Consider the following 27,681-nt stretch of genomic DNA (forward strand, 5'->3'; position numbering starts at 1 on the left):
TCAATCCTGTTTGTCCAAAACTTTTGTTTTGCAAGAAAACATAGGGACTTTTTTTTTTTTTTTAATAGGAGTCAAAACTAATTTTGAAGTGTTGCTAATTTCCTGCGCAAGGGGAAATCCAAAATTTGGCACAATGTAGTCTTTACTCTTACAAAATTCCTAATAACAATTACAACTTTGTAGAAATGAGAAGTGTAACATTAATTGCCTTAGGGCTAGACATATTTTAGAAGGCGCATTTCATACCATTCACATATGATAGAACTAACTTTGAAGCAAGCGCATCCATTATTTGTCTTCATCTCAGCTTCAACAAAAGCAACGTCTTGCTTTTAAATCCATAGCAACATGCAGCCAGCTTAGAAATTAAAAATACCATTGTTTCTGTCAGCAAAAATATGGAATTACTACTAACACACAGAACTTATACCCATAATGGGGGGAGGGGGGAGGAGTGACTTATTTGAATACCTTGTTTGTCCTCTTTCTTTGCATCTTGTAACAGGGCAGAGTTATCAGGTACCTCTTCAGCTGATGCCTTCTAAAAGAAAGAAGATGTATTTATTACACCAATTGGCATAGCACCCACATTTCCACAGTCAAATATTTAAGACTACAGACCAACACAAACAAAGGTGATATTCTCTCTTGGACCATAGAATCATAGAATCGCTTAGGTTGGAAGGGACCTTTCAGATCATCTAGTCCAACCATCAACCTAACTCTGATAGAAACCATCACTAAACCATCTCTCTAAGCACTCTGTCTCTTAAATACCTCCAGCGATGGTGCCTCAACCACTTCCCTGGGGAACCTGTTCCAGTGCTAACCCTTTCAGTGTACAAATTTTTCCTAATATCCAGTCTAAACCTCCCCAGCACAACCATGATTTGCTTTGCAAAATAAAGAAGCACAGAGGACCTTCGACAAGACAACTGTAACTCTGCTTTTCAAGGTACAGCAGTTCCACACCTGAAACTAGTTTGAGAAGCACTTCAACAGTGACTCACAAGGAAGTAAGGACTATATGTAAGGAGGGACTTCTTGGAACAGAGCAATGTTGTTCTGTGTTTTCTTTTCTTTTGGGGTGTAACACCAGTGTGAGGGTTGAGGAAACCTTCTCCAGCCCCTTCACAAGAGTCAGTCTCCATCAGAACAACCTCTCCAGCCAAAACTCAAGCCGTACTGCAGGGCCCAGCAGTTCTGCATCTGAAGTCTTACGGCTGAGGTTGGTTATCCTTGGACTACTCTTTTCTTTCAACAGGCAGTCATTGAGATGGGAAAACCAAATTTCATCAGCATGTCTGCTGCAGGCCCATTCTGTCCTCTGATGGGAAAACAGGGAACTGCTCCCCAGTCTTATTCCTTAACTTTTTTTTATTTCAGTAGCAACTTATAATACAGGCATTTCTTGTTCTTGTAACTTCTGCTGCGCAGCTCACAAGAAGGAACCAGGAACAAATTCTACTCTGCAGCCAAAACCACAATAAAGCAAAATGTCAGAAATTTGTCGCCATGCTTCCTTAAATGTTAAGTGATGCTAGTTTTTTTCTCAGTGAGCATTCAAGAAGTTACAATCCATTTGGCCTAAAAAAATAAAGTAAAATTCAGAAACATAGATTTTGATGACATTAAAAAGAACACCACAAACAAAATCTCAAGTCCGTAATTCAAGGATTTGTCAACTCAGTAATTCAACTCAAGTCAGTAACTCAAGAGTAATTGAGAGTAAAGGGCAATGAGATCTATTTCATGAAGTTGCACGTGAGATTCCCTAATGCTTCTGGGGAAGCAACATAGCAAAAATATGGCTTGAGGACTTCTGAAAATGTTTGAACAAAACACTTCACCTCACACTCTAAAGAGCATCGGACTAAAGGCCTAATTCAGCGCACGCTTGAATCTGTGGAATGACTCTCAATGAACTGCGAGCACGACGTTTCTGAGGGAGTTTAGAGCAGCCCCAGACAGTCATTTTATGTATATAGTGTGAAATCTTGCGTCTTATCTTTTAAGCTTTTGGCAGCGAGAAAGCTTGTGGAAAAGAGCCAGAAGAATGGAAATAAAAAATAAATTAAAAAAAAGGAAAAGACAGACCAGAACCAGAATGGGAGACAAAAGCTTGAGAAAAAAATACAGGACGACAAAACCTCCTCGGTTAATAAAAAGCAGTCACCCTTGTCATTCCCGAGCATAACATTAGCAGTCTCTGTGTGTTTTGTAAGTTTAACAAACCCTAGCATTCAGGTGACCTGTCTCCTGCCATTATTTTATTTATGGATGCATTCAAGAACTGTTTGCATTGTATTGCAGTACTGTAGCTCAGCAGTCACGGTAAAAATGGTCTTCTGAAATTAAATTAAACAGCCTGAATGGATGATTGGTGGAAAGAGACAAAGACATGGAGATAATGCATAACTGATTGCATTGATAATATAATATTTTTAACGTAGTGATGAAGTATCTAAACTATATTTCCTCAAGTAGCCAAGCTACAAATTAAATTGCAACAGTGAATTACTGCATTTCCCACAGAGGGAGATGAATGGGAGACGAATTACTGACCTTCCAAACGATACTTATTCGGTGCATTAATTCTGAACATAAAAACATCAGTTGAACAAAAAAAAAATCAAGTCAAAATCTTTCTCAAATCGGTTTTAAGAAGAGATTTTATAGTCCACAGTAATCTGAAGTTATGGTGAGAATATCTCAAGGAGGAGAGTGCAGCGATAAGGCAGAAGAGGTCTGAAAGCTTAACTGCTGAAAATTAAACATAAAACGAGGGACTTGTTGCTTGTTTGGGCCTTTTTTATATTCTGTGCTGTATAGCCTCTACAGCTATTTAATTATTGCTATAATATTTCTTCTATTATCATCTCCACTGTGGCAGAAAAATCTAAAAAGCAAAAAAAACCCCATACAATGTAATTGCTTAGGAAATCACCTCCTCCTAGATTTATCCTTACTCTGCACGTACATTCAAGGACCATAAACCAGAAGAGCCTAAAAACCAGACATTTAATACGATTATAAAATTGTGTTGGTTAAGTTACTGATATTTCTAAGAAACACAAGACGACTCTGAAAGCGAGATTTCTGAGCTTTATGAAATACAGAAAACAAAGTTCTGATCTCACGGTCCCAAAGCCTGCGCTACTAAAGAGCAAACTTCCTCACAACTCTGCAATAACCAAAGACCGCTTTGCATACCTGGGTAACGATTTGCGAAGCCAGTATCCTAACAAAAACAAGGGCTCCCTAGGCCACAGAGATACTGAAGCAGATCCCAAAGTCAAGAAGTTACATAAACTGAAGCTTCTTAGTTATGTGTACGAAAGATACATAATTATGAATGTATTTATAATTAAATTATATTAAAAATATATGTTATATAGCTATCTTTTTTTACATATGCATGTGAAAACGTAAGTGAAAGAGAGAAGCTGACACTCAGGGGTCATACCTACTGACAAAACCATCCCAACAGGGATGTGGCAGTTTTTAAGCAGAAGACAAATAATTCTCTCTAAAAACTAGTATCTCAAGCTGATGCAGTGCATTAACTCAAATACTCAGTTGACTGTTACTGCAGTCTGGAAACAGAGTTAGATATATATGTACATACACATACTGACATCAGCCAATGAGTTTTCAAAGCAAATCGCCTTGAATTTTGCCTTTTATGCTTGTTTAAATTGCAAAGCAATGCACATGTATGCTAATGAGGCACGCTCCCATGGGGCTGCTGAGCTTTGCCACGCAACGGCATGGTGAAGATGTGCCAGCGCAGCGTGGCCTGTGGCACAAACTCACAGCCCCCTGCAAACCACCCTCCCAAAATAAGGCCACACACAAGGGACCAGGCTGCTGGGCCACGGTGAAGGACCTGCCTATGCTGCCAACGCACCATCATCCGCGCTACCAGAACACCAGTGCTGCTTTCACCACCCGATATGGCTGCTGTGCTTTGGCCAAGCTGCAGTACAAAGAGCAACACCAACCCAGGGAGAGCACTGGGGAGAACACAGATATTGTTCTCAGCACAAGAAGGACACGGACCTGTTGGAACGGGTTCAGTGGAGGGCCACAAAGATGATCAGAGGGATGGAGCACCTCTGCTATGAGGACAGGCTGAGAGAGTTGGGGTTGTTCAGCCTGGAGAAGAGAAGGCTCCAGGGCGACCTTAAAGCAGCCTTCCAGTACCTAAAGGGGGTCTACAGGAAGGATGGGGAGTGACTCTTTATCAGGGAGTAGAGCGATAGGACGAGGGGTAACAGTTTCAAACTGAAGGAGGGTAGATTTAGATTGGATATCAGGAAGAAATTCTTTACTGTGAGGGTGGTGAGGCACTGGAACAGGTTGCCCAGGGAAGTTGTGGATGCCCCATCCCTGGAAGTGTTCAAGGCCAGGCTGGATGGGGCTTTGAGCAGCCTGGTCTAGTGGGAGGTGTCCCTGCCCATGGCAGGGGGGTTGGGACTAGATGGTCTTTAAGGTCCCTTCCAACCCGAACCATTCTATGATTCTATGATTTTCTAACAGTTCCAGGAGACAGACTGGATGCCCAAAGCGATGGTTGCAGCACTGCCCAAAGTGAACGTTGCGCTCTGTAGCAGCTTAAGAGAGTCTGCTTGGGGGTGCCGTTTGTGGAGGGAACAGCTGGGTTCTGATGCAGGACCTCCCCAGAGCAAGGTACAGGGCAAAAAAATAACTGGAGTACAGCCTTGCTGAGCTGGCATGACATACCATTACTTTTTAACTTGGAAACAGCGTCAGAAGGGCCCAGTCTCGCAGTCAGTCTGCTATTTGATTCACTACCTTAAATACTAACCCCTTAAATCCCACAGTGTACATACTCAAGAGTTGCAATATCCAGGCACAACTCACTGGCCATGGTTAGTTCAGCTTTACAGGGTCTTTAAAGTTTCATTCTTTCACCTCAGTGATAAACTCTTCTCCTTAATTTAGTTTTGCTTGCAACAGCCTTCCATCACAAGGCTGGTACCTGTTGTGATAGTGCTACAACGGATCTCCATTCTTCCCTCAAAACACTCTCCCAGGTCCTTACAGTTGCTACCTAGACCCTTAGATCTTAGACTCTAGACCTTTACATAGATCCTTAGACTATGTAAGGGCTGGATATTAAAATGGAGACTGAATCACCTACAGCAGAACTATGCCTGACCATACTGTACCATGTCTGGGATAGTTTCAGTCTCCAAAGAAGTAAAGTAGAAGGAAACAGGACAAGCCAAGACATTACTCTTCTCATCGTCAAAACTGGGGGAGCGAGTGTGGGAATGGAGCACTGTAAATGGAAGAAACACTCAAGAGCGAGGTGGTCAGGAGTGCCTGACTGGAACAAGGTCTGCACCCGAAACCTGACATTTTTGATCAATTCAGATTCAGGAGATATTTCCCCTGAGCACTGTCCTTGTGCCCCTCCCGCAGCGTGGGCTCTGCCCCTCGTGGCTGGCTCCCAGCGCCGGAGGGGACACAAACAGGTAAAGTACATTTCTGCGCACAGACTCCAACATCGCGCCAGGTTGGAGACCCTCCGTGACTACCGTGAACTCTGTTTTATGGGAATATCTTTCGAAAAGGCTGTCAGCCCTTTCCACACACCGAATGAATCGCTGAGAGAGGGGACTGAGATGGCTTAATGGTCAACTCAGAGACTCCTTAAGTCCTCTCAAAGACTCGCACGTCCCGCTGCTCGGCACACCGCAGTCACTGAGAAGCTGGGCTCTTCCCTCTGTGCCCGGCAAGGTAACTACCCTGCCTACCCCTTCTTACCTCCGTCCGACTGAAGTCTCGAGCCTGCTGACCGCCTGGCAACGACTCAGAATAAGAATCAAACAGTGCGCAGTCACGCATGGGCTTCAGAGAAGCTGCAGGGGGAAGAAAAAAAGAAAAAAGAAGAAAGAAGAAAAAAAAAAAAGAGTCATACCAAGTCTTTGGTTAATACACACTTAAAAACCTGTTCCAGCATCATTTTGCCGTTCGTTTCTACTTGTCAGAACTGATCTATAAGCCACGGGGATGACAAAAACCATTAAGAAAATCTTTCTGTTTTGAATAATTCACTGCCATGAAAGGGATAGCATGTATAAGTTCTGTTGTAGAAATAACTGTGAACTTTGGGAGAAGTGATTCTCAGTAAACATTAACTGCCAAACAACAACTGTCGGTTTGTATTTTTCCTCCTCACAGTTTAGTATCAAATTAGTTGGCCTTATAGTTTACACCTTGCTGGCTTAGGAATGTTAAAGGTACTTACCAAACCCTCAACTCTAATTTTTGATATTTTGAATACTGAAAAGTACAGCAGAATCTACATTATACACTAAAATTGAAGGCTAGCAAAAAGCAAAGATGTCAAACACAGTAGTTACTGCAGTACCACCTTTGATATTCTTTACCTAAATAGCATCAAGAGCAAGGAAAAAAAAAGGAAAAAAAAAAAAAACCAACTCTAACTTCTCGGAACAATATTCATAGGAATGTCATTTCTACTCCACAAGCTGAGGTCCTTCAGCTGATAGTTCCCCTGAGATAAATCTGTCGTAACAGCTGGAAAACATTTTTTCTTTAAGATCAATGTATTGAAAGGCAGAATAACCAGTTCTCAGACCAAATTTCTAGTTTCTGGCTAGCATCCAGTTTATCTGAATAAATTAAGCTCTTGCAAATCTGTCTTAATTTACAATACAGTGGGTTACATACAGGTCTTTTATGCATTTTGTAAATTTGTTGTAATAAAAACTTCCAGAAAAGAAGGCGGAGGGTCAAATTGTCAATGGGGCTGTGCCAAAATAGTATTTGGACTTGCGGTTGTTTATGGAAAAAGCCATAAAACTAGTGAGGTTAATTTGTCTTCCTCTCCCAGCCACTTTATTTGAAGCTTTAACGCTCATATCAGACACAAATATTTCACTTGAACCAAATTCTGCCTCATTCCGAAACTAATGCAATAAGCTAATGAAAATGAGTTTCCAGTAATCTTCATCAGGTTCCTAATAAGCCAAAAAAAAATTAAAAATCTAAGTTTCACAGAAATCAAATCATGAAAACAAAAACCCTCTCTCAGAAATTTTTTTAGACGTTTTAGGTAAGTGTATGAGGCACTTGCTTACTTATCAAGGCTTTCATTTCCAAAGTTGATACAACCAGGGCTCTATGCTTTCTTGTGATTCACGGTATCACAGTGTGTTGAAATGTTCTGCTTTTTATAAACGCAAGTCTTTGAAAGGACAGATTTCTGAATCCTGACCAGGGAGCAGAATGAGCGCAAGACATTTTCGGACCCTCAAGCTAACCAGAATTAGCATATTAGCTGAGGTATTTAGAAGGTCCACAACAAACAATTAGTCCTTTCTCCTCTTCCACACAGAGCAGCCTAAAACGCTTGGTTGTGTGCAACATGTGAAACAATAATCATCTAAGAAAATGGTAAAGATCCCTGTGCTGAAAGGGACAAATTTGGGAAAAAGAGGACTCCCAAGGAACAATCACAGCTCAGCATGCTCTTCCTCCCATTGACATAATGATTCCTTACTAGTAGAGAGAGCCATTTCCATTGCAGTTTTACCCAAAAAGGCTTAATGTGAAGACAAGCCAACAAGAACCTGCATGGAGGAGGTTACAGGCTAATTTATGGTGAGAATAGGCAATGAAAGTAGTGAACAAAGTGGTGGTCCTGAAGGGAAAAGGGTAGTTGTAATTATGACAAGGGAATGTAATTACAGGGACTAGAAGTGATGAAGACTTGGAAGTACAGGTTTTACAGGAGCTTCTCCCCTTGGATATGAAGATAGTGGATTATAAGAAACATGACTCCACCAGAAAATACTTCACAAATCTGATACAGGGTGAACATTTAATTTTCCTAACTACAGCTTGATTTGCTCTTTTCCTGCCTTTTAATATATTCAGTGTCATCGAATTTAATGGAGATTTTATTAGGTCTTAAATATTATCCCTTAGCACTGTAATTATCATCTGTGATTAATCCTCCTTGCCCTAGAAAGTCATGCACATTTTTTAGATGGAACAGTATATATTTCAATGTTCATTTATAATTAAAAGAGACATAACTGAAGAGAACAAATGAAAGGGCAGGTCTCTCGCTGCACGTTGTTAGTGAGGTATGTTATATTTTGGATTAATTTGCCCTTGTGCTACACAAACTGTTGTAATCCCCCTGTCATTATTGCAAATTACTTATGGAAGAATCTGTGGATTACATAAAAAGAATTACAAAAAAAAAAAAAACAACAAAAAAAAAATCAACCTTTGATGCAATCAGCAACCACATCTAACAAAATATATTAGCATAATAAGTTCTAAAGCAGTCCAGTATCATTTTCATCACATCTTCAAGAGGGAAAATCATCAAGAGAGTTAAAGGCCATATAAATTCTTTTAGATTATCTTTGCTACAGAAAATCACCTGCCACTTTAGCTGTAATGACACCTGAAGCACACTGGAGCAAAAAGGCAGACATTGAGGGGCACATAACCTCTACATCTTGCATCGCTTTTATACATTCCTTCCTCAGCAATGGCCTCGCAAGCACAATTAAAAACGCATGCGTTAAAAAGCAACCAGGGAGCCATTAACGCAGCGTAGAACCCCGTGTCCTACCTGCAGGATGGGAAACGAAACCCGTCTTACCCACACGCTGGATTTCCGAGATGGCTACGGGAACCCGAACTGCTGCCGGGACATTATTACCTGCTTGAAGGTACTCGGGCTGCAGCGTCTCCGGCAGCGTCTCCGGCAGCTGGTAACCATTCTTCCTCGCAACCACAAGGTGGAAAGCGGCACAAAACTCCGGGAGTGTCAGTGCCCCGTCGCAATCCACGTCGCTCAGCTCCCTGCGGGGTATGACAGGCACACATTTTCCAAGCCATTACGTCAGGGAAACATATGTGTTTCCCTGATGTGAACTTCTTTACTTTGTGTTTTCCTGATGTGAACTTCTTTACTTTGAGGGTGGCAGAGCACTGGCACAGGCTGCCCAGAGAGGTGGTGGAGTCTCCGTCTCTGGAGACATTCCAAACCCGCCTGGACGCGTTCCTGTGTAACCTGCTCTGGGTGACCCTGCTCTGGCTGGGGGGTTGGACTAGATGATCTCCAGAGGTCACTTCCAACCCTATGATTCTATGATATTTTAATGCAAGACAAGCATCTCTGTCCTTTGCACTTGATCCTAACTTACCATACAATATGATGGTATGTGTATATTATACCATGAAATACATATCCTGCACTTCCAAGGGTGAAATTAGCTACCTAATGGTTGGAAGCACCTTTTGGCCAATCCATGCAGGATCTTAAACCAGTTCAAGCAGAAAAAGTTAAAAATGGACTTCAGCGATGGTTACTTAGCACTATTGACCAGTCTCAAGAAAAGAGCTAAATTAATGCTCTTGACAAGTTGAAATGTAATTGTTCTCACTAAAGCGGTTCTCTCTTTCATTCTAGGACGCTTCTCAAACACTAGAACTGGACTTCAGAAGTTCAAGAACTTTATAAATTACCTCTCTAGAAGAACTGAGTAATATTTTATCATGAGCACATGGACTAAAACAAATAAACATATAACTTCCTACTCTTTGAAAGTAAGGAGCATTTTTCAAGCTGTTGAGGTTACAGTGACAAAGACTGAAACATCCCATGTATTTAACACAGCAACACAACCTGATAAATCACATCATGACAAAATCATAATTAACTACTAGAAAGGAATAAGTTTCTTTAAATTTTGCAGAGAAAAGAATTTGTGCCAGCAACAGAAATAAAATGTGTTTTGTTAACATACTGGGTTAATCCATTCTTCTTAAGTAATCTTAAATTTAATTTCCAATATTTACTTCCCCCAACGCTATGTTTCTTCAGTTGTTTTTTTTTTATTTTCACAACTGACAATCCGCTTTGAAAAGATTCCAGACATATTCTTTGACCCTGACAGATGTTTAAGCTCTTGCAAGCTTTTCTTCTCATCTCTCTTCATAAAAGCATATATAACAGTAAAACCTCTATCAGCATTTCTGATCAACGTTTAAAACTGTTTGTTCTCCCTCTCTGAGATGCGAGGATGACACTGAATTACAAAGCACCATGTTGTTTATGAAATTATAATAGAATCCTTGTCAAATTTTATCATGTACAGTTCCATCTGCAGTTGTTTCTAAATAAGCTCATTAAAAGTAAGTGTGTTGGTTCATTAGAAAAGCACTGATGAATTATGTAGTTGTAGTTACTAAAAATTAGGCATTAATTAGGCCTCCTCTAACAGAACACAGCCAGAAACGCAAAACCAGCAACACATCTAAAACATTCCAGAGGTGCCTCTCCTCTGTGTCGTTTCATGAAAAATGTCAGTTCGTTGAGCTAATGATGCTGCTTACAACATACTTAAGAACAGCTCTCTGTTTTATCGCTGTTCAAACCTTCCCAGTCCTGCTGAGTAGGCGAACATCTCTGCAGAAAACAAGCGTGTCAGGAAGATCAATGAGCACCCTGCTGCTTGGGCCTGAAAGTGATTCTGGAGATAAGAGCAATAATTATAATTGAAGACACTTTTCAAAATTTAACAAGAACTCTTGAATTAAGTGTCTTTTAAAAAAAAAAAAAAAACAGGATACACATCCCCAACATTATTACAGTACTTACCAGATATGAGAAAGCTCTGGGATGGGCAGCTTTGATTTTGTGAAGAAATTCTTTGCCACAGAACCTGGTGGAAAACCGCAACTTATCAGCCATTGGAAATTAATTCTCCAATTATTTACCTTTGGCCAGAGCTGCCATGCCAGAAGCAGCTGGTTTCTTTACGTCCGAGAGATGCTCAGATTAACTGGATGCTAATATAGCTGTTGGACCATTTGTCTCCTGGTGAATAAGTGAGACAGAAAGGCAGACAGAGCTGTTGACCTCATTTCCCCATTCCCTCCATATGGGAAAAATAAATAAATGGAAAACACCCTTCAGTACTAGCGATTCTAACCAGCATAATTAGTATGTCAACAATGATGAAATAACAGACACAAACGGCTCTGCTTCACCCAGGAGCCACGTGTGTGGCAGTACAGTGCTGCAGTGTCTGCACTGCTCTCCCAAGATGCTGCTTCAACCATGACTTTTCTCTGCGGTGTTTCAAATGTTATAAAAAAAAAAAAAAAAAAAAAAAAAGAAAAAACTCAGGAGATTCAGATAACACATAGCTACTGCCCTGCTGCAGGCATCCGCACTCACCCTGCCACACCAGCCCTTCTTATTCTTCTCCTAGCCAATAAATCCATTATTTCACCATCCCACACACACAGGCTGTAGAGGCACCACAAGATCCCTGCAGCCTGGAAGCCCTTCCTGGATATAGGCTTACAAAAACGTAAGGCAAGGTAATGCAGAGGCTTCCAAGGCCTACACCACTCTTCCCCTTGCGCATTCACTCTCTGCAGGCCCTAAGACAAGCTGTGATTGGGGCAGGTCCAAGACTCACCTCCTAGAGGACTACATGACCATGACGAAGCCACGTGATAATAACGTAGCTCCGGAATATCCCCCAACCTCCAACCACCCACGATGCAGGAACCTTCTCAACCAGGGGCAGCACTTAAATATTCAATAACTTCTGACAGGTTTTTCAATCACGGATTTCTCAAGTAACTTCTTACACCTGGGCAAACCTCTAGCACCTGTATCATCCTGCAGCAAGGATTTCTACAGCTTAATTACCTTAGGATGCTGCGGAAGCTCAAATTTATCGTTCATAAACAGTAATTCTGGATGTGCAAGGAGTGCCTGAGAACCTTGCTCAACATAAAGCAAAATGTACAGCTACCTGAGAGGCTGTATATGCATATAATATACACCCATACACAGTTACAGACATACATAAGTCTGTGAGGAAATAGAATGTTGTTGTTCGACACCAATTTTCTCTTTCAAGCAAACTATAACAAGGAAACTTAACTGAGGCAAAGAACTGGCAAAGCGCTAATTTCTGTCAGCAGCAGGTAATTTATTGAAACTTCTGGCTGGATCTGAGCCTCCTGAACCCCAGTGATACAGCAGAGCCACTCTGTTTAAAACCTGTGACGCCTTCCTCGCCAGACCAGCTGTCTGCACCCGCAGTGACTCCTCTCACGAGCAGCCTGATCCTCGCAGTCAGGATGGAAACACAACCTCAATACGCCATTAACAACACTTTCACCATATGTGTGCTCTCCAAGACTTGCTTTTAATCACCCTGAAGGCCAAAATCTCAGTCCCTCAGAGCCATAACCACTCAGGCTTGTCCACACAGGACAGTTAACTGCATGCTTCGCTTTCATCACATGGACGCTGCCACATTTCTGCTCAGAAAGAAAGCACAACCCTAAGGGTTTTTTCAGCTCCATATACACTCCAGGTGGGATCCACTGTCCCTCAGAGTGAGAGATCATTTTAATTTTTAACTGAATCGCAACACTTCTCTCTTAGATGTAATTATTTTCCTAAAATCAGGAGATTTAGGGAAAAACATAATGCCCACAGTACTGGCTTGCGCTTTGAGTTGTCTGCCTTTAAAAAGAAAACACAATCAACTCTTCCTCATAAACTCCCTCCAGAGAGGAAAAAAAGAATTAATTTATCTACTTAACACTTTGCGCCTCTCAGCCTGGTCCCTCTACTTAACATGGGCGGTGTTCAGTAAAAATTACCTGAAATAAAGGAGTTGAGGTCGGGCTGCAGGGACCTGAACTGGTTGATGTAGTAGTCTCGCTGCTCCTCCGTTATCCTCCAAGGGTCATCCGAGTAGTGGGCGCTGCTCTCCGGCTGCTCCCGCTCCGCTGAAAGAGACTGAAGGGAGGGAGACTGGCACCGGCCGCAGGCGGGGGGACAGAAGGGCCAAGAGGGGCACTGGCGACCTCGAGAAACCAGATTCGCTCTCTTCTATTAGCAGACACGTACTTTAAAAAGATGAGAAGCAGAAACGGCCACGCTGATTACCGTCCCACTACTTGTCTGTTAAAGCTGAAGCTAATATCAGGTATCTTTACCCAGGCAATTAAAGAAGTTTTACATGACCGAAGCTAACAGAAAAAGGAAATCTTATACTGCTGACCGCAAATAGGAAAGTCCAAGTCATACTTTATGACCCCTGGATTCATTTTGGGGGTTCATTTTGACTGCCATGCATTACAACGCTGAACCACACACTGTACACCTGAAAGGGATGGAACCAGTAAAGGACATAAAGCTGTATTTATGCAGCACAATGCATGAAAATTTAGCTTTGCTAAGAAACTATATATTTAATCCAGAAGTGCTGCTGTAATTACGCAGCTATACCATTTCTGGACCCTCAGCTCACGTAGGTAACTCAGCACACGTTACACCAAGCCAGGGAGATGCTCAAACCCCTAAAGACCTCCTTGTCCTTCCCTCACTTCTCACGGTTTAGGTAAAAATTCTCCTTGAGGAAAAGAATATTCTGGAGGAGAAGTACGTTTTATTCATTTATGTCTTTGCACTCTGACTTGACTTGTTTAAGGGAGGTCTGTATGTTTTGTAGGTTGGGTAGTGGTGTTTCGAAGAGGGCTGCTGGTACAATTAGTGTCTTTGTTAAGCTGGAATGACTTAGTATTTCAGATGCTTTAGGCCTGGATGACAACACCCTTACAAAAACGGAGGGCAAGAACGAACAATAACCAGGCTCCAAGCAGCTCTGCAACACTTCCTCTGCCATACCTGTCCATTTCCTAAGGATCAAACACAAAACACCTGTTCTGCAATCCATCAAAAGAACCCCGAAACAGGCAACGTCATGAAGCTGTAAATTGATTTTCATTTTGAAGTGCTGCACAAATGCACCCAATTTCATTTCAAGTTAGCACAAATTTTGTGACACTACCTGTAGACCTTTTCCTGAGGCTCAGGTGACATTCTATTATGGATGTGGGGTGCTAAGCACCAGGGAGAAGGTACAGAGTCTCTGAGAGCGACTGACTTAGGAAAAACTCCCCTTTAGGAGAGCTTTGTCCTTCCTTAGGGCAAACTACCTGTTTGCATAATAAGTGCACAGCAGGCATACTGGAACATCGGGAAGATATGCTTTTGCAACCAGCAGGAAAACACAGGACTCATCTCATAAAAGCAAACAAATGTCCAGAAATTCATTTATTCTGTTTGAGATGCAATTTAACCTACTGGGGTGAAAAAACAGAATGCGCAGAATATTAAGCCATAAATTCTGTGCATGTGCTACAGATGCATTCTAAATCAAGCAGGAATCTCTGTGAAACCTCATATATTTTAAATGAAAATGTTTTACTTTTGGTAGGATAACCTCTATTTTTTTTTAACATTTGAACTGAAGAGTCTCAGTCTAGTTTTCCTATCTATGCTATTTGGTGCTTCTCATTCTATTTAACTTCAGCAATTTAATTAATTGGATTATTTCTTTTAATTTCTCCTTCCCATCAGCTTTGTTTTTTTCTTTTTCATACACTAAAAAAGCACACTTCACCCTCTAGTCTAAAAACACCATGGAGAACACTTTTTATTTTTGAAGTGAGAGTTCTTATGCCTTTTTTTTTTGTAATTTCTCTATTGTTTTGTTAGTAGTACTACTAATGAAAAACATGCAATTCATTACCCTATTAAGAGTTGAAGAGGCGAGTGCAGGTTTGGGTCCATAATTCCCTGATGATGGTCCGTCTTGCTGGTGAGCAGAGTGTCTGACTTCGTAAGGAGCTACAGACAATTAAAATAAAGTACATAAATGAAAGGATAATCAAAAAGATTCCACTAGGCTAGAGGAAATCATTAAATACCGCAAGGTCAAGAATCTAGCTTCTGAACCTGGTATCATAGTATCAAAATCCATTTTGTCCTCTGCAACAGAAGTCCAGCCACGTACTTGTCTTTCACATTACATCATTCTTCTTCAGACATTACTGATAGAAACTGTCAGTTATGTACTACTAGATAAGAGAAATCATTGTTCATCATGTTGAAAAAAACTCCGAAAAAAACATATTCCATGAAATATATATTTATATAGCCTGTTTACACATTTATATGTTTTATATACTCATACATAGCAAAAGAATGCACTACAAATAAGAAGAAATAATTCAACTGAGCTGCAAAAAATATGCTTTGACAATGCTACCACACTGTAAACCACTAATTTTCCTTGTATTTTTCTTTCCTCTTTCCTAATTTCTGTTGAAAATCAAAATACACGACTCACCACTTTGCATTATTTGGAGTAAAGTTAGTAAAGAAAAGTAACAATTACTTCTTTTGCTAAAATAAGTCACTTATGTTCCACTGCAGCAAATATAGTAAGTGGTGACATAACAGCACGTTTAAGAACAATGTTTTAAAAATAGGTCATGTATGCAAACAGAAAGGCAACTCGCTTGCAAACCCTTGCAGAGACAAGAACTTCTGCTGCCAGCCTATTTAAAACGACAGTTTTAACAAACTTCTGTCTTAAGACAGAACTTAAAAGACTCTCGATGAGAAGTGAGACCAAGAAATCTTAAAAATTTTGAGTTCAGGAAGACCTCAAAAATTATACCCCTAGCCCCCTCGCTTTCCTGAGCAGTCTTATCTTGTACTGGTATCTATTTTTATGCCTGCGTACGCAACTTCTAATTTCAGAAGAAAACACAGGAAGGAAGTTGGGAAAGGTACAGATGCCCTTGGAAAGGAGATTTAGGCAGAAGGCCACATTGCTGTGTGTTTGTTAGCACGGAAAACTTCTGAAACTATCAAGAAAAGAGTACATAGTCATGGTCGCGGTGCAGAGGGCTGCTCTTGAAGACACACTGTCCAGTTTCAGCGTCAGACCTGCAGCACAGACCAGCTCACGCAGCTCAGTGCCATGGCGCTGGCACCTCCTGTGCCGCCTACGCTAATGCAGTGGCCTTCAGACCCACCATTCCAAGTGCTCTTCAGAAAACTGGAAGGGTCCTAATCTTAAAGGCCAGGAAGAACCAGTATGTCACCGAGACTGGCACCAGGTACAGCATGGGCCATAAAGTGTTACCCGCTTACTGCCACTGAGAAGGCACTTGGCTGAAGTATCCCTAGTGGGGTTAAAATAGGAGAAATTCCCTTTCTGGAAAATAACCATAGTGTTCTAGACCTCTAGGATTTTATCACCTTAAAAATTCAAGTGGTTGAATAATTAATTTTAGAAGAAATTGACAGCTGGATTGGATGCTACTGCCTCTACGCACTTTGCACAGCTGCTGACTCCATGAGAAATTTCACCAAAGTTACAACTGCAACCAAATTCAGAGGGAAAAAAAAAAAAACCAACACCCAAAATACCTCCCCCCTGTCCCTACCCAGCAATGACAGATCTGGGACAGAGTCCCAGAAAACAGCAGAGTGCACATAGTCTTGTCAGAGATTAGGTATTAGCATTCATCTGTGAGCAGGGACAAATGCTCTAATTTACCAGAAAGCGAACAGGATCTAACAATCCAAACAAAATTAGGTGATTGAATTGTTTCCCAAAATACGGGTCTAATTAAATGTTAAAATCATTGGGCTGACTGTCAATTGCATTTGAAATGTGGATGCTTCTGAGAAGAAAGAAAAAAAAAAAGAACTGAATACAATGCGCACATCCCAGTTTTTATCCTACCTGCATGCTGCTGCTCCAGCCCGCTTCTTGATTTACCATATCCATAACTTAAAGGTATTCTCTGGTAAGTGGACGGAGAAGCAGGAGGTGAGCAGATCGGAGACATGGGTGGAGACTTGGGTTCCTATTTCAAAAACACACCAACACAAAATGGAATTCTGAGACAAGAGCAAAACAACCAAGCAATCCTGCATGGCAATGTGAACGTGTACTGCACGATGGACCAAGAAAAGGCAAACGCTGTAGTTCCCTGAGGCCCTTTAATTCCAAGAAAAGGCTCCTTAATAAACAAAAGCTGGTAAAGACAGAATGTGGTATTGAACCTTCTAGGGGTAAAGCGTGGCAATGCCATAGCAAAGCTTTACAATGAACAGCTTCAGGTATTTTATTTCCAAAAGATGTCTGAAGAAGTACATGTAGAATGCTTAATGTGAGTATCTTTGAATTTACATAACACATTTAGCTAGGGTGAGTGCGTTCTTTGTGGGAGAGCATTTTTCATATAAAACACTTACAAAAAATTAAATCTGCGAATTGATATTTTAAGCACTCTGTGGATTTGTAGGTGTTACTGGGTATCTAACCTACGGCGTTCTCTTTACCTCCACTTACAGGCTGTTTAAGAAGAGGATGTGATCCTGAAACAGTTTACTGTGTAAAAAGGAAAATACAGCACAACACAGATAACCTAGATGGAGCTAGGGGTTTTGAGGGCAGCGTTCTGCTTCAGTGTCAGTACACACAGGCAGATAGGCATGCATGCTCTTCTTCCTCATCCTGTTATTGTCTGCATATCCATGTATCTTGTCATCAGCTCATTCCTGTTGGTTGACCTCAAGCTGGGAACATCATTACTCACGCCAACACACTGTGTGATAAAAGTGTGTGCACGTTATGGGATGATAAAGCACCTGCCATCAGCCATTTACAACATGACCTGATAGGGTACCAGAAGAGAAGGTGTCAGGCGTGGGGAAAATTACGAAAATCAAGGTTGCACTGTGAAACCGCTTGTATCCAAATAAGCGCTCTCAACTCTTCTAAATACAGGTAATACAAATCTCCCTTAGACAGCTTTATTAAGTTGGCAACTCAGAACAACAGATGCTGGGACAATGTTCCACTGAGGACAAAAGAAAAACAGATTTCTTCCAGACTGCTCCTGTGGGAGATCAGAATGGAAGAAAACCCAGCGGCCCTATCCCACCCAGAAATAGCAGCTCATGATTCAACACCTCTTCTCCAACTGAGCATTTCTGTAGTGACTAAGGATCATACTGGCCATGAGAAGTCGCTTGCTTTCCTGTTCTGTTTCACAGACAGATTTCTACTTGCTGCTCCTCCCCTATTCCTCTCCAAGAAACAGCGCTGGACTAAGTAGGAGGACAACACTGAAAGAAATTATACAGAATATTACAGGGCTGACAGCTTTTTACAAGCTCATATAAAGAAATTCCCTTACGGGATGCAACTGGGATGCATCAAAATCAGAGCATAGCCCTGACAGGGATTATTTGCAGGCCAGGAGTTGATCTTCCTGTCTAGTACTACAAAACTGAGTAAGCCCACGAGTGTAATCACTTACAGGACTGGACCCAAAAGGAGGATGCTTAACAACACATTGGCCTGAAGGAGACGGGCCTGTTACCTGTTTGTCCCCTTCGTCTGTTCTTTTGTAGGAATTTTTTTCCAAAGTTGCATGTGGAACCTGAAATTTAACTCCATGGAGTTCTGCTGGAGTCCCGTAACGTACTTCACTGTCATTTTTCAGCGCCATAAACCGCGGCAGAGGCAATTCTTCATTAAAAGAGAGAAAAATTCAATTGAGACTACAGAACATTAAAAGTACTTTAAGCAGTATCGTCTTGTAAAACCAATTAAAAGTTTATCTATAAAAGAGTACTATTTATATTTTGTAACATTTGTAAGTCTGGAACTCCTGTGATTATTTTATGTCTTAATAAAAACATGAATGTTACACAAAGCTACATTCACTAGTTTAATATATAATCTCTTCATGCAAAGAAAAAGAAATAACCCTTGTGCACGTTATTAAAGCAAGCGGCAAACTCATTTCCTGCCTTCAGAACACTGTCTGTAATGAAAAGAATCGTTTCCCACAGAAACTGAGGGACTGATGAATTAATCAGTCAGGATCACAGTATCCTCAACACTGCCATCATAAAAGGAACAAATTAAAAATGGTAGGGTTCAGAGATCACGCCAAGGCCTGGTGAGACGACCGTGTCGAAAGGTCCCATGTCCCGTCTGCTCTGCAGAGCAGAAGAGTGGCACTTTGTCACTCTTTAAGACAATTCACCATTATTTTGAAGAAACGCCATTTATTTTTGTGCACGGTCACCCTGAAAGATCAATACAATTAAAAATAATACCACGCTCAAAACCGAGCGAAGCCATACATCACCTCCGTCATCATTTGCACCTCCAGCTGCTACCAGGAAGAAAAAGAAATCGATTGGAGTTTGGTACATGTTACTCATCCCACTCTAAAGGCACTCACATCTCAAGAGAAAATTTAATTAACACTGGAAGCATTTCAGTAACAGTAAGTAAGCAGGATATCAATGCAAGGACTGCAAGTACCCTTCTCCACTCAAATTTGTGGATTATTTGCAGATGCTGGACTTGTAAAACATACACAGTAAATCTCCCTTAGTTCAGGTTTCTAATTTAGTGCCAGCTGCATCCAATCCCCTCCACTTGGTCGGGAGCTCTGGACCACGGGAGCTCAGCCCACACAGGTCTCCATGTGCTTGCCAGCCTGGTTTTTCCCCCCTGGGATGGGACATACCTAGGCACCCCCTCCCTGTGCCTTGTAACGTAGGGGAATTTTACATTTCACCGCCTTTAGCAGGGACGGCTACTTGGAGCAGCGACCCGGCTGCGAGGATATGGGTAGGTCCTGCCTTTCCCACCTCCTCTCTGATCTCCTGCCTGGTTGCACCGCTGCCTCCAGCGGGATGGTGGCAAGCACTCTGGTCCAGAGCACGGCCTCGGGGCACGGTTCCAACACCGAGCTGGGATATGGGAGCCAACGGTTCAAAGCTGTGAGCCCAAGTGAAAAAGCCTGCGCCCTGCTGAGATATAGCATGCATTACCGAGGCAAAAACGTTGAATTCCTTCCATTTAGTCACTATCAAGGTTTCGCAGCTAAAAGGGACCTGCTTTCTCTCTTCATCGCTTGAGTTTGATAAGCCTCTTTTAAGAAGCACTTTTCTCCATCAAAACCGGTACGCTTAATATTACAGCCAATTCATGGGGAAGAACAAAGCTCTTTCAAATTACACCTAATACACGTTTTCATACCTGCTGATAGCAAGCATGATGATTTTGTCACTGTTACCTATTTATTTCAGCAGGATTATTTGCTAGAACAGGCGAGTGCTGCAAGCTGCCCTGCACAGGGGCACCCTGACCTGCCCATGCCCCCCACAACTCGCCTCCCCCCGCAGCAGCTATCAGCTCCCGCTCTGGGAAGCTGTCAAGATCAGAGGCTGAAGGTGAGGGAGAAACGCACCCCCAGCGCCGATCAGCTGTCATTCCTGCCATTCCTTTGGTAACGCCTTTTCCAGAGGGGGATGCCAGCTCAGCTTTGCCAGGCGTGTAATTCACTGCAATTTTCTACCAGTCACTTCGAGAACGTAACGTTACCTTCTGCTCTTTCTCCGCTCCTCAAAATGCAATTGTTTCACAGACCCGTTAGGAGAAAAAGTTTCCCACCACGGAGAGCTGACAAGCATTACAGAAAGTGGAAAACAAGCGCGTAGCGCTGCAAGCAAAATTTGCTACTTACCATTCTTAATGCTCTCAATCCGTACTGGGAACCCTGACTGCGCTGCCGCAATTAACTTCAAAGCAATATAAAATTGAGCGGGACCAAAATAACCCACGCGCTTGGCTCCACAAACTTCTGTAATCTAGGGGAGAAGAGACACATGGTTGGTTAAATACATTTCACGCTTCCAGGGAATGCAAACACCTCTACATAAACCAAGAAAAAATTCTTTAAAAATGCAAAATGCTTGTTGCATTTAAAGTTTTCTATTAAGCATGTTTGTTTCAACTCAGGACATTGCTGTCTGATCCCATTCCCCTTGGTATATCAGAGACAGGTAGGTAGTTGTTAAGCTTTTCAGAAGCCTTGCTGGGTAACACTGCTATCCTGAAACAACTTGTGGGTTTTCATACTACATAGGATTTTAATAGCAGGTGAAATGATAACTTGTTAAGTACACAGTCCAGAGAAACATTTCCATCACAGAAGCTATGGTGTTCGCAGAAAATTGTACTTAATATTAGCCCTCACAGCAACAGTTCAGATAACTACTGTAACTGGAATATAAACACAAAACAAGAAATACCCCACCACACCGTTTGAGCCGAACACTTTTCTTTGTGAAAAATTAATACGGTCTCCACACTGAAGCTTAATTTCTATAGATACTTCACTGTTTGCTTCACTCAGCCACCTCTATGAAGCAAACAGCTCCACGTTCACACATTCAGACAACAGCTAAACCAGCAACAACTATGAGCAGGTTTTAAGGACTGGCACCAATTCCCCCATGCCTGAAGCTCCCAGATGGTCACAAGCCAACCTCAGCCAGGCACTGAAGTCAGAACGAAACTGGATGGACAGATGAGGGGAGGGCAGTGGATGTGGTCTACCTTGACTTGAGCAAGGCGTTCGACACAGTCTCCCACAGCATCCTCATAGGGAAGGTTAGGAAGAGTGGGTTAGATGAATGGACAGTGGGGTGGATTGAAAACTATTTGAAAGACAGAGCTCAGAGGGTCGTGATTAGGGGCAGAGAGTCTAGTTGGAGGTCAGTGATGAGTGGTGCTCCCCAGGGGTCAGTACTGGGTCCAGTCCTCTTCAATATACTCATCAATGACCTGGATGAGGGGATAGAGTGCACCCTCAGCAAGTTTGCTGATGACACAAAGCTGGGGGGGTGGCTGACACACCAGAAGGCTGTGCCACCATACAGAGAGACCTGGACAGGCTGGAGAGTTGGGCAGAGAGGAACCTTATGAAATTCAACAAGGGCAAGTGTAGGGTGCTGCACCTGGGGAGGAATAACCCCATGCACCAGTACAGGTTGCGGGCTGACCTGCTGGAGAGCAGCTCGGTGGAAAGAGACCTGGGAGTCCTGGTGGACAACAGGATGGCCATGAGCCACCAATGTGCCCTCGTGGCCAAGGAGGCCAATGGCATCCTGGGGTGCATCAAGAAGAGTGTGGCCAGCAGGTCGAGGGAGGTCATCCTCCCCCTCTACTCTGCCTTGGTGAGGCCACATCTGGAGTACTGTGTCCAGTTCTGGGCTCACCAGTTCAAGAGGGACAGGGAACTGCAGGAGAGGGTACAGCAAAGGGCTACCAAGATGATGAGGGGACTGGAACACCTCTCTTATGAAGAAAGGCTGAGGGATTTGGGTCTCTTCAGTCTGGAAAAGAGATGACTGAGGGGGGACCTTATCGATGCTTGTAAATACTTAAAGGGTGGGAGTCAGGGGGATGGGGACAGGCTCTTCTCAGTGGTACCCAGCGACAGGACAAGAGGTAATGGGCACGAACTGGAACACAGCAAATTCCATCTCAACATGAGGAAAAAATTCTTTACTTTGAGGGTGGCAGAGCACTGGCACAGGCTGCCCAGAGAGGTGGTGGAGTCTCCGTCTCTGGAGACATTCCAAACCCGCCTGGACACGTTCCTGTGTAACCTGCTGTGGGTGACCCTGCTCTGGCAGGGGGGTTGGACTAGATGATCTCCAGAGGTCCCTTCCAACCCCTACCATTCTGTGACTCTATGAAACCCCATCACCCCCCAGATGTAAAGGGAAGCCCTGATTAGTTTTCCTGAAAATACAGCTAGGTTAGCAATGGCCCCTGGCTGGCGAGGTGCATCGCCTACATGCAGGACAACAGTAGAGCTGTGCCGGTTCTTCATGGGTAAGCACTGCTCTCCGGAAAACCCCATTCGTGGATCCTTCCCAAGCTACAACAGCATAACAGAAACTATTCCCATGTCACATGTATAAACAAACAGCACCAATGAAAAGCCTCTTTTTTCTAATTTACTTTTATATATGTATACCTATATATACACACAGAGTGGCAAAATGTCAGGTAAAAAAAATTACTGAAAAAACAAATGTTTTGGAATGGTAATTCTTACTAATCAAAGAAAAATATCTTCAAGCAAACTCTTTCTTCTCTGGATGGGGCTTCTGCTTTGACTGAATGAGCTCTGGCTTCCTTCTCTTCCTGGGAGTTTCAGAGATGCATGGCTTAATTCCTTGATCACAAGATTCCTTGATCACAAGCAGCTTGCTTTTCTCTTACTGTTTGATGAAAAGGGAGATTGATTCTCTGTACGAGGACAGCTTAAATTAACCTGCAGCATTTGCCATTCCCTTTCCTCTACACATATTTTTTTCTGAAATCACTCTGGCCTTTATTTATTTAATTAATTATTTTATTCCCCTCCTTTGTTGCTGGCCTTACTTCTTTTATTTTCCAGTGGGAACGCAGGGCACTTGGCATGTGTCCGAGATGGATGGTGTGTGATTAGAAATAGGAGTGTGCCGGGGAGGAAGAAGCAGGTGGAGGGGAACTCCTTGGAGGAGAGCTGCGCCCCAGCCGGGATGCGGGACAGAGACAAGCACATCACATCCCCCTCGGCGGATGGCACGATGCAGACCTCAGTGTTGCAGAGGGCTCACCGCTGCCATAGGGAACAACACTATCCACTGTAGGGTCCCGCTGCACCAGTAGGTCCCCCGACAGCAGCCTACCAGTGTCCCATGGCAGAAGCTGACACCAGAGGTGAATGCCTGCGGCATAGATGAGCTGCCAGGACAGCCCATCACAGCACCAGCACTGGTCTGGGAGAGCCAGGCAACGCACCGGTACCACTTCTGAACTCCAAAGCAGGTACTGGTTTCACAGAATGGTAGGGGTTGGAAAGGACCTTCAGAGATCATCTGGTCCAAGCCCCCTGGCAAAGCAGGGTCACCTAGAGCAAGTTGGACAGGAACCCATTCAGACGGGTTTTGATATCTGCAGAGAAGGAGACTCCACCACCTCTCTGGGCAGCCTGTTCCAGTGCTCTGCCACCCTCAAAGTAAAGAATTTTTTCCTCATGTTGAGATGAAATTTCCTGTGCCCTTGTTTGTGCCCATTGCCCCTTGTCCTGTCCCCGGGCACCACTGAGAAGAGTCTGGCCCCATCCTCCTGACACCCACCCTTTAGATATTCATAAGCATTGACGAGATCCCCTCTCAGTTTTCTCTTTTCCAGCCTAAACAGACCCAGGTTTCTCAGCTTTTCCTCATAAGAGAGGAGGTGCTCCAGTCCCTTGATCATCTTCAGTTCCTTCCCCTTGTCCCTGGATGCTCCTAATTCACTCAATCCTGCTGCCCACATCTCCCACTCCTGCATTTGGACAAAGCCCTTAACAACATGCTTTAACTTTTGGTCAGCCCTGAATTGCTCAAGCAATTGGACTAGATGATCCTTGTGGGTCCCTTCCAACTGAAACAGTCTATTGTGTTCTAACCAAGCTGAAATTTAACCTAGGGCCATGGCCCTAGTTTGTTAGGAGAGAGCATCGTTAAACAAAGGCCAGGGCTAAGTAGGGACATTGGCAAGAGCCAGGCACCCGCCTGCACCCAGGCCCTCCCATGGCGGGTGTGGGTGCTCCCCTCCGGCGTGACACACGGACAGTGCCCAGGATGGCAGCCGCTGCCGTGCAAATGTGGCACACAATATTCCATGGTGTACTGGATGCCCTTGAGGGATTTTTCTCCCCTTGGGCTCCTTCCTTGCCATGGCACCCGACACTACTGGCACGGAACAACAGCATCACCGTGATCTGCATGACCAGCTGCTGGCAAGAGGAAACACCGAGCAACTGGTACTTTCACACAGGGATGTGTGATGCTATCGCCTTCCTGAAAAGATGCTGACCGTTAATTTTCCATAGCTTTTTCTCTGCTTTGAAACATTAAGGTGGTTGAATGCTGTAAACGCTCTGCTTGCCCCTGATATGGAAACATAAACATCTTATTCTGATCAAGCAGGCTAAAAGTTTTTATCAAGGATACACAGTCTCTCAAAAACACGGTGTTGTTTCTCAAGCACACTTACAGCCAACCAACCTGAAACTCTCTGTGTAGTTTTGCTCTTCAGTGGTAACAACAGAAAAATATTTTGTAGGCACGAGCTCATCCATGTTATTTTTATTATCTCTTCTTAATGGCCCACGGCAATAAATGCAAGCTGGTAGAGCAGCCAAATTTATTACATTATTAATTATAGGTATTCACATAGATTAATTGCAGGTAGAGGCATTTACTTTTATCAGGTTCCCCGCAGAGTTAGAGGGAAGGGATTTGGGTTCCCTTCCAGACAGCATTTCACACTACCTGCACCAGGACCCTGCTTAGAGCTGCCAGCGGGAGCAGCCCCTCTCTCCAGCAGCCACAGAGGTAGGTGGCAGATTAGACTTTATCCAAAATTAATTCCTCCGAACACGCTGCCTGCTTAAATTTCCACAGCAGCTTAAACTGAATACTGCATTATTTTTTTGTTTCCCGGTTTTACCTTTTGCAGGGTGAGTGCACATAGCCTCCTGATGGGCAGATTACATTTAGTGATATGCAATACTGAAGTTAAGCTGGTTTGTGCAACACACTATTAAGAGTCTCCAAGATCCACCTAAATTAAAGGCATTGTATAGGAATGCAATGCAATACTTTTTTCAAGCTGAAACTAGACATGCTCTAATAAAACAGAGAGTACTTTGGAAGTAAGTTATATAAAAATATCCCCTGAAAGACAAGGGAGACATCAGTTCTGCTTTGATTCAATGGATGTTTAAAAACAAATTCTTTCTATCCTTTCCTGGTGTCAGTTTGGGTTGCATACTTTTCAGCAAGCTAGCAAGGAAAGAACTGATATTTTCTATTTGTGCACTGCTAAACAAACACACATGTAAATCAAAACAACTTGCATACCTTGACACTTCAAGGGATTTTATTACAGAACTATTGACAGTCAACTTTTGTTGCAATTTTTTTTTTTTAATTCTTCAGCAGAAAACTGTAATCCTCCAGTGACAGCCAAATATTGAAGAAAAGTTTAATGAAGAACATGTTGGAAATAATTTTTCATGGTGGCAGGTTACACATGTTGCTTGCCAACTCTAACCTCAGGATGGTACACAGAACTAGGCAAAACCTGATCTATTCAGTGGTTTGTGAGACAAGAACACAACGTTGAGTGGACTGAGTTTAAATTTACTGCAAGGTGTAACTGCTTATATGAAACAATTTCACAGGTCATTTGCCAATTAAGGAAAAATGTTCATTTCACATACATGTGAAAACATTTCTCGGAGAAGGATGGAAAGCTCTAGTGTCTAATCTCATGTTCGTTCTCAGTCAGTCCTGGAAGAGAACCTCCCAGTTCAATGAGATTTCAGCAGGCAGCCTTAAAACGCACGTTCTATACACGAATCACGCCACCTTCCCTAGCAAGCAGCCATATCAAGGAGAGAAAGAGCAAGACCTAGATGCCTGCCCACGCTTCTGACAGGCCAGAAGTTTTTCCACGCTTGTAGAAATACATACCTTTTTTTTAAAAAAAAAAAATAAAAAAATCTCCAACTAACCAACATTAAAATTTAAAACATAGCTACGAGCTGTTCTGAAGAGTGGCTGTTTTAAATTACCATTCTCCATGCAAACTTCTAATAGGAAAGCTTTACATCTTAGAGATGCTGGAACGCAAAGCAGATTTTTGTATTTATTATCCACTCGCTGCTCGGCTCTATTGGCTGACAGCGAGTGTTATTTTTGTAATTGCTCCTTGAAGACATCCCACATGAAGCAGCTTTTCCCAGCACAACCTGACATTGTTCCAGCTCTCCCCAGTTCTCTCCAAAGAAGTTTCCACTGCAGTCTCCAAGAGCACTGACCCCTCAAACACCCAGGGCAGGTCTCATTTAGATTGCAAGAGCTAAACTTCAGGAACTGAACATGAGCCTAGAGCTGAAGTTTGTTTTCCACAAGTAGAAAGAGAGGTAAAATCAAAAACAACTATTCCATAATCCTATGGATGGGCTGAGATGACCATCCTGCAGCCTCAAAGGAAAGGTTTTCAGCTGTAAGGCAAAAGGCAGAGTTGGGATTTTCATTTTTTCTTTTAGCCATTAACGCTGCTACAGCATCCTGCTGGCGCAGTTTTTGTCTGTTTTGCCCCCACCTGTTGCCACCTGCCACGTAGATGGCCACTGCCTGTCATTTGTGGGCAAACCCAGCCCAAAGGCACTCAGATCTCCGTGTGGGCTGTGAGACTCTGTGAGGAACACGCGTAAGCTGAAACCATATTCATCTCGTTTGGAAAGAAAAAGAAAAATGAGCATCACTGGCTCCTACGTTAAAGGAAATGTTCTCATTGCACCTTCCATCTCAGCCCAACCCCCAGAAAGCACTTTTTTTTTTTTTTTTTTTTTTTTTTAAAGCTTGTCCTTGCTCATGCTATAATGAGGTACAAAGATTTTCCAGTTCATCCGCTGCCTCCGTGTTTTAAGGAACACATTGAAAAGCTTCTGCTGGTCGTCGATGAACCCCCAGCCCAGCGCTCGCCACAGCTCAGTCCTCAGCCCCGCAGCAACCCCAGGCTCCCGTCCGGATCAACCACCCTCTTATAACTGTTTGAAAGGCAAATATTTGCAGCAGTGGCTTATCAACAGCTTATCTCAAAATTGTGTCATGCATCTGACCTGCTTTACCCTCTTTTTTTTAAAATTTGTTCTGACAGAGTCTTTGATCTGCTTGTTACAGACGAGTTTTGCTACATTCTTAAACAGGTATTTCTGAATGGGTGGTTGTTCAGATACCTGTAACACTACCTGGAGCCCGGGGCTACGTATCTACCTCTTAATTATTTAAAGCGAAGTAAGAAACACCACATCCCGGATCCAGGAGGATTG

The 27,681-nt window shown here is 42.9% G+C and overlaps 1 protein-coding gene across 3 annotated transcripts in view; it reads right to left on the bottom strand.

The window, feature by feature from the left end:
• Positions 1-27,681, bottom strand: part of REPS2 (RALBP1 associated Eps domain containing 2) — a 103,798-nt gene that overhangs the window by 45,270 nt on the left and 30,847 nt on the right. For all 3 annotated transcript variants that reach the window (XM_074605673.1, XM_074605665.1, XM_074605684.1), the window contains exons 2-10: positions 20,476-20,599; positions 18,310-18,458; positions 16,662-16,785; positions 14,652-14,749; positions 12,715-12,853; positions 10,682-10,745; positions 8,738-8,880; positions 5,797-5,891; positions 472-541 (exon numbers count right to left, since the gene is read on the bottom strand). In XM_074605673.1, the coding sequence (XP_074461774.1) occupies positions 472-541; positions 5,797-5,891; positions 8,738-8,880; positions 10,682-10,745; positions 12,715-12,853; positions 14,652-14,749; positions 16,662-16,785; positions 18,310-18,458; positions 20,476-20,599 (1,006 nt within the window). The remainder of the gene's footprint in view (positions 1-471; positions 542-5,796; positions 5,892-8,737; positions 8,881-10,681; positions 10,746-12,714; positions 12,854-14,651; positions 14,750-16,661; positions 16,786-18,309; positions 18,459-20,475; positions 20,600-27,681) is intronic.

This window comes from Larus michahellis, chromosome 1, assembly GCF_964199755.1.
Source record: "Larus michahellis chromosome 1, bLarMic1.1, whole genome shotgun sequence".
Lineage (NCBI taxonomy): Eukaryota > Metazoa > Chordata > Aves > Charadriiformes > Laridae > Larus > Larus michahellis.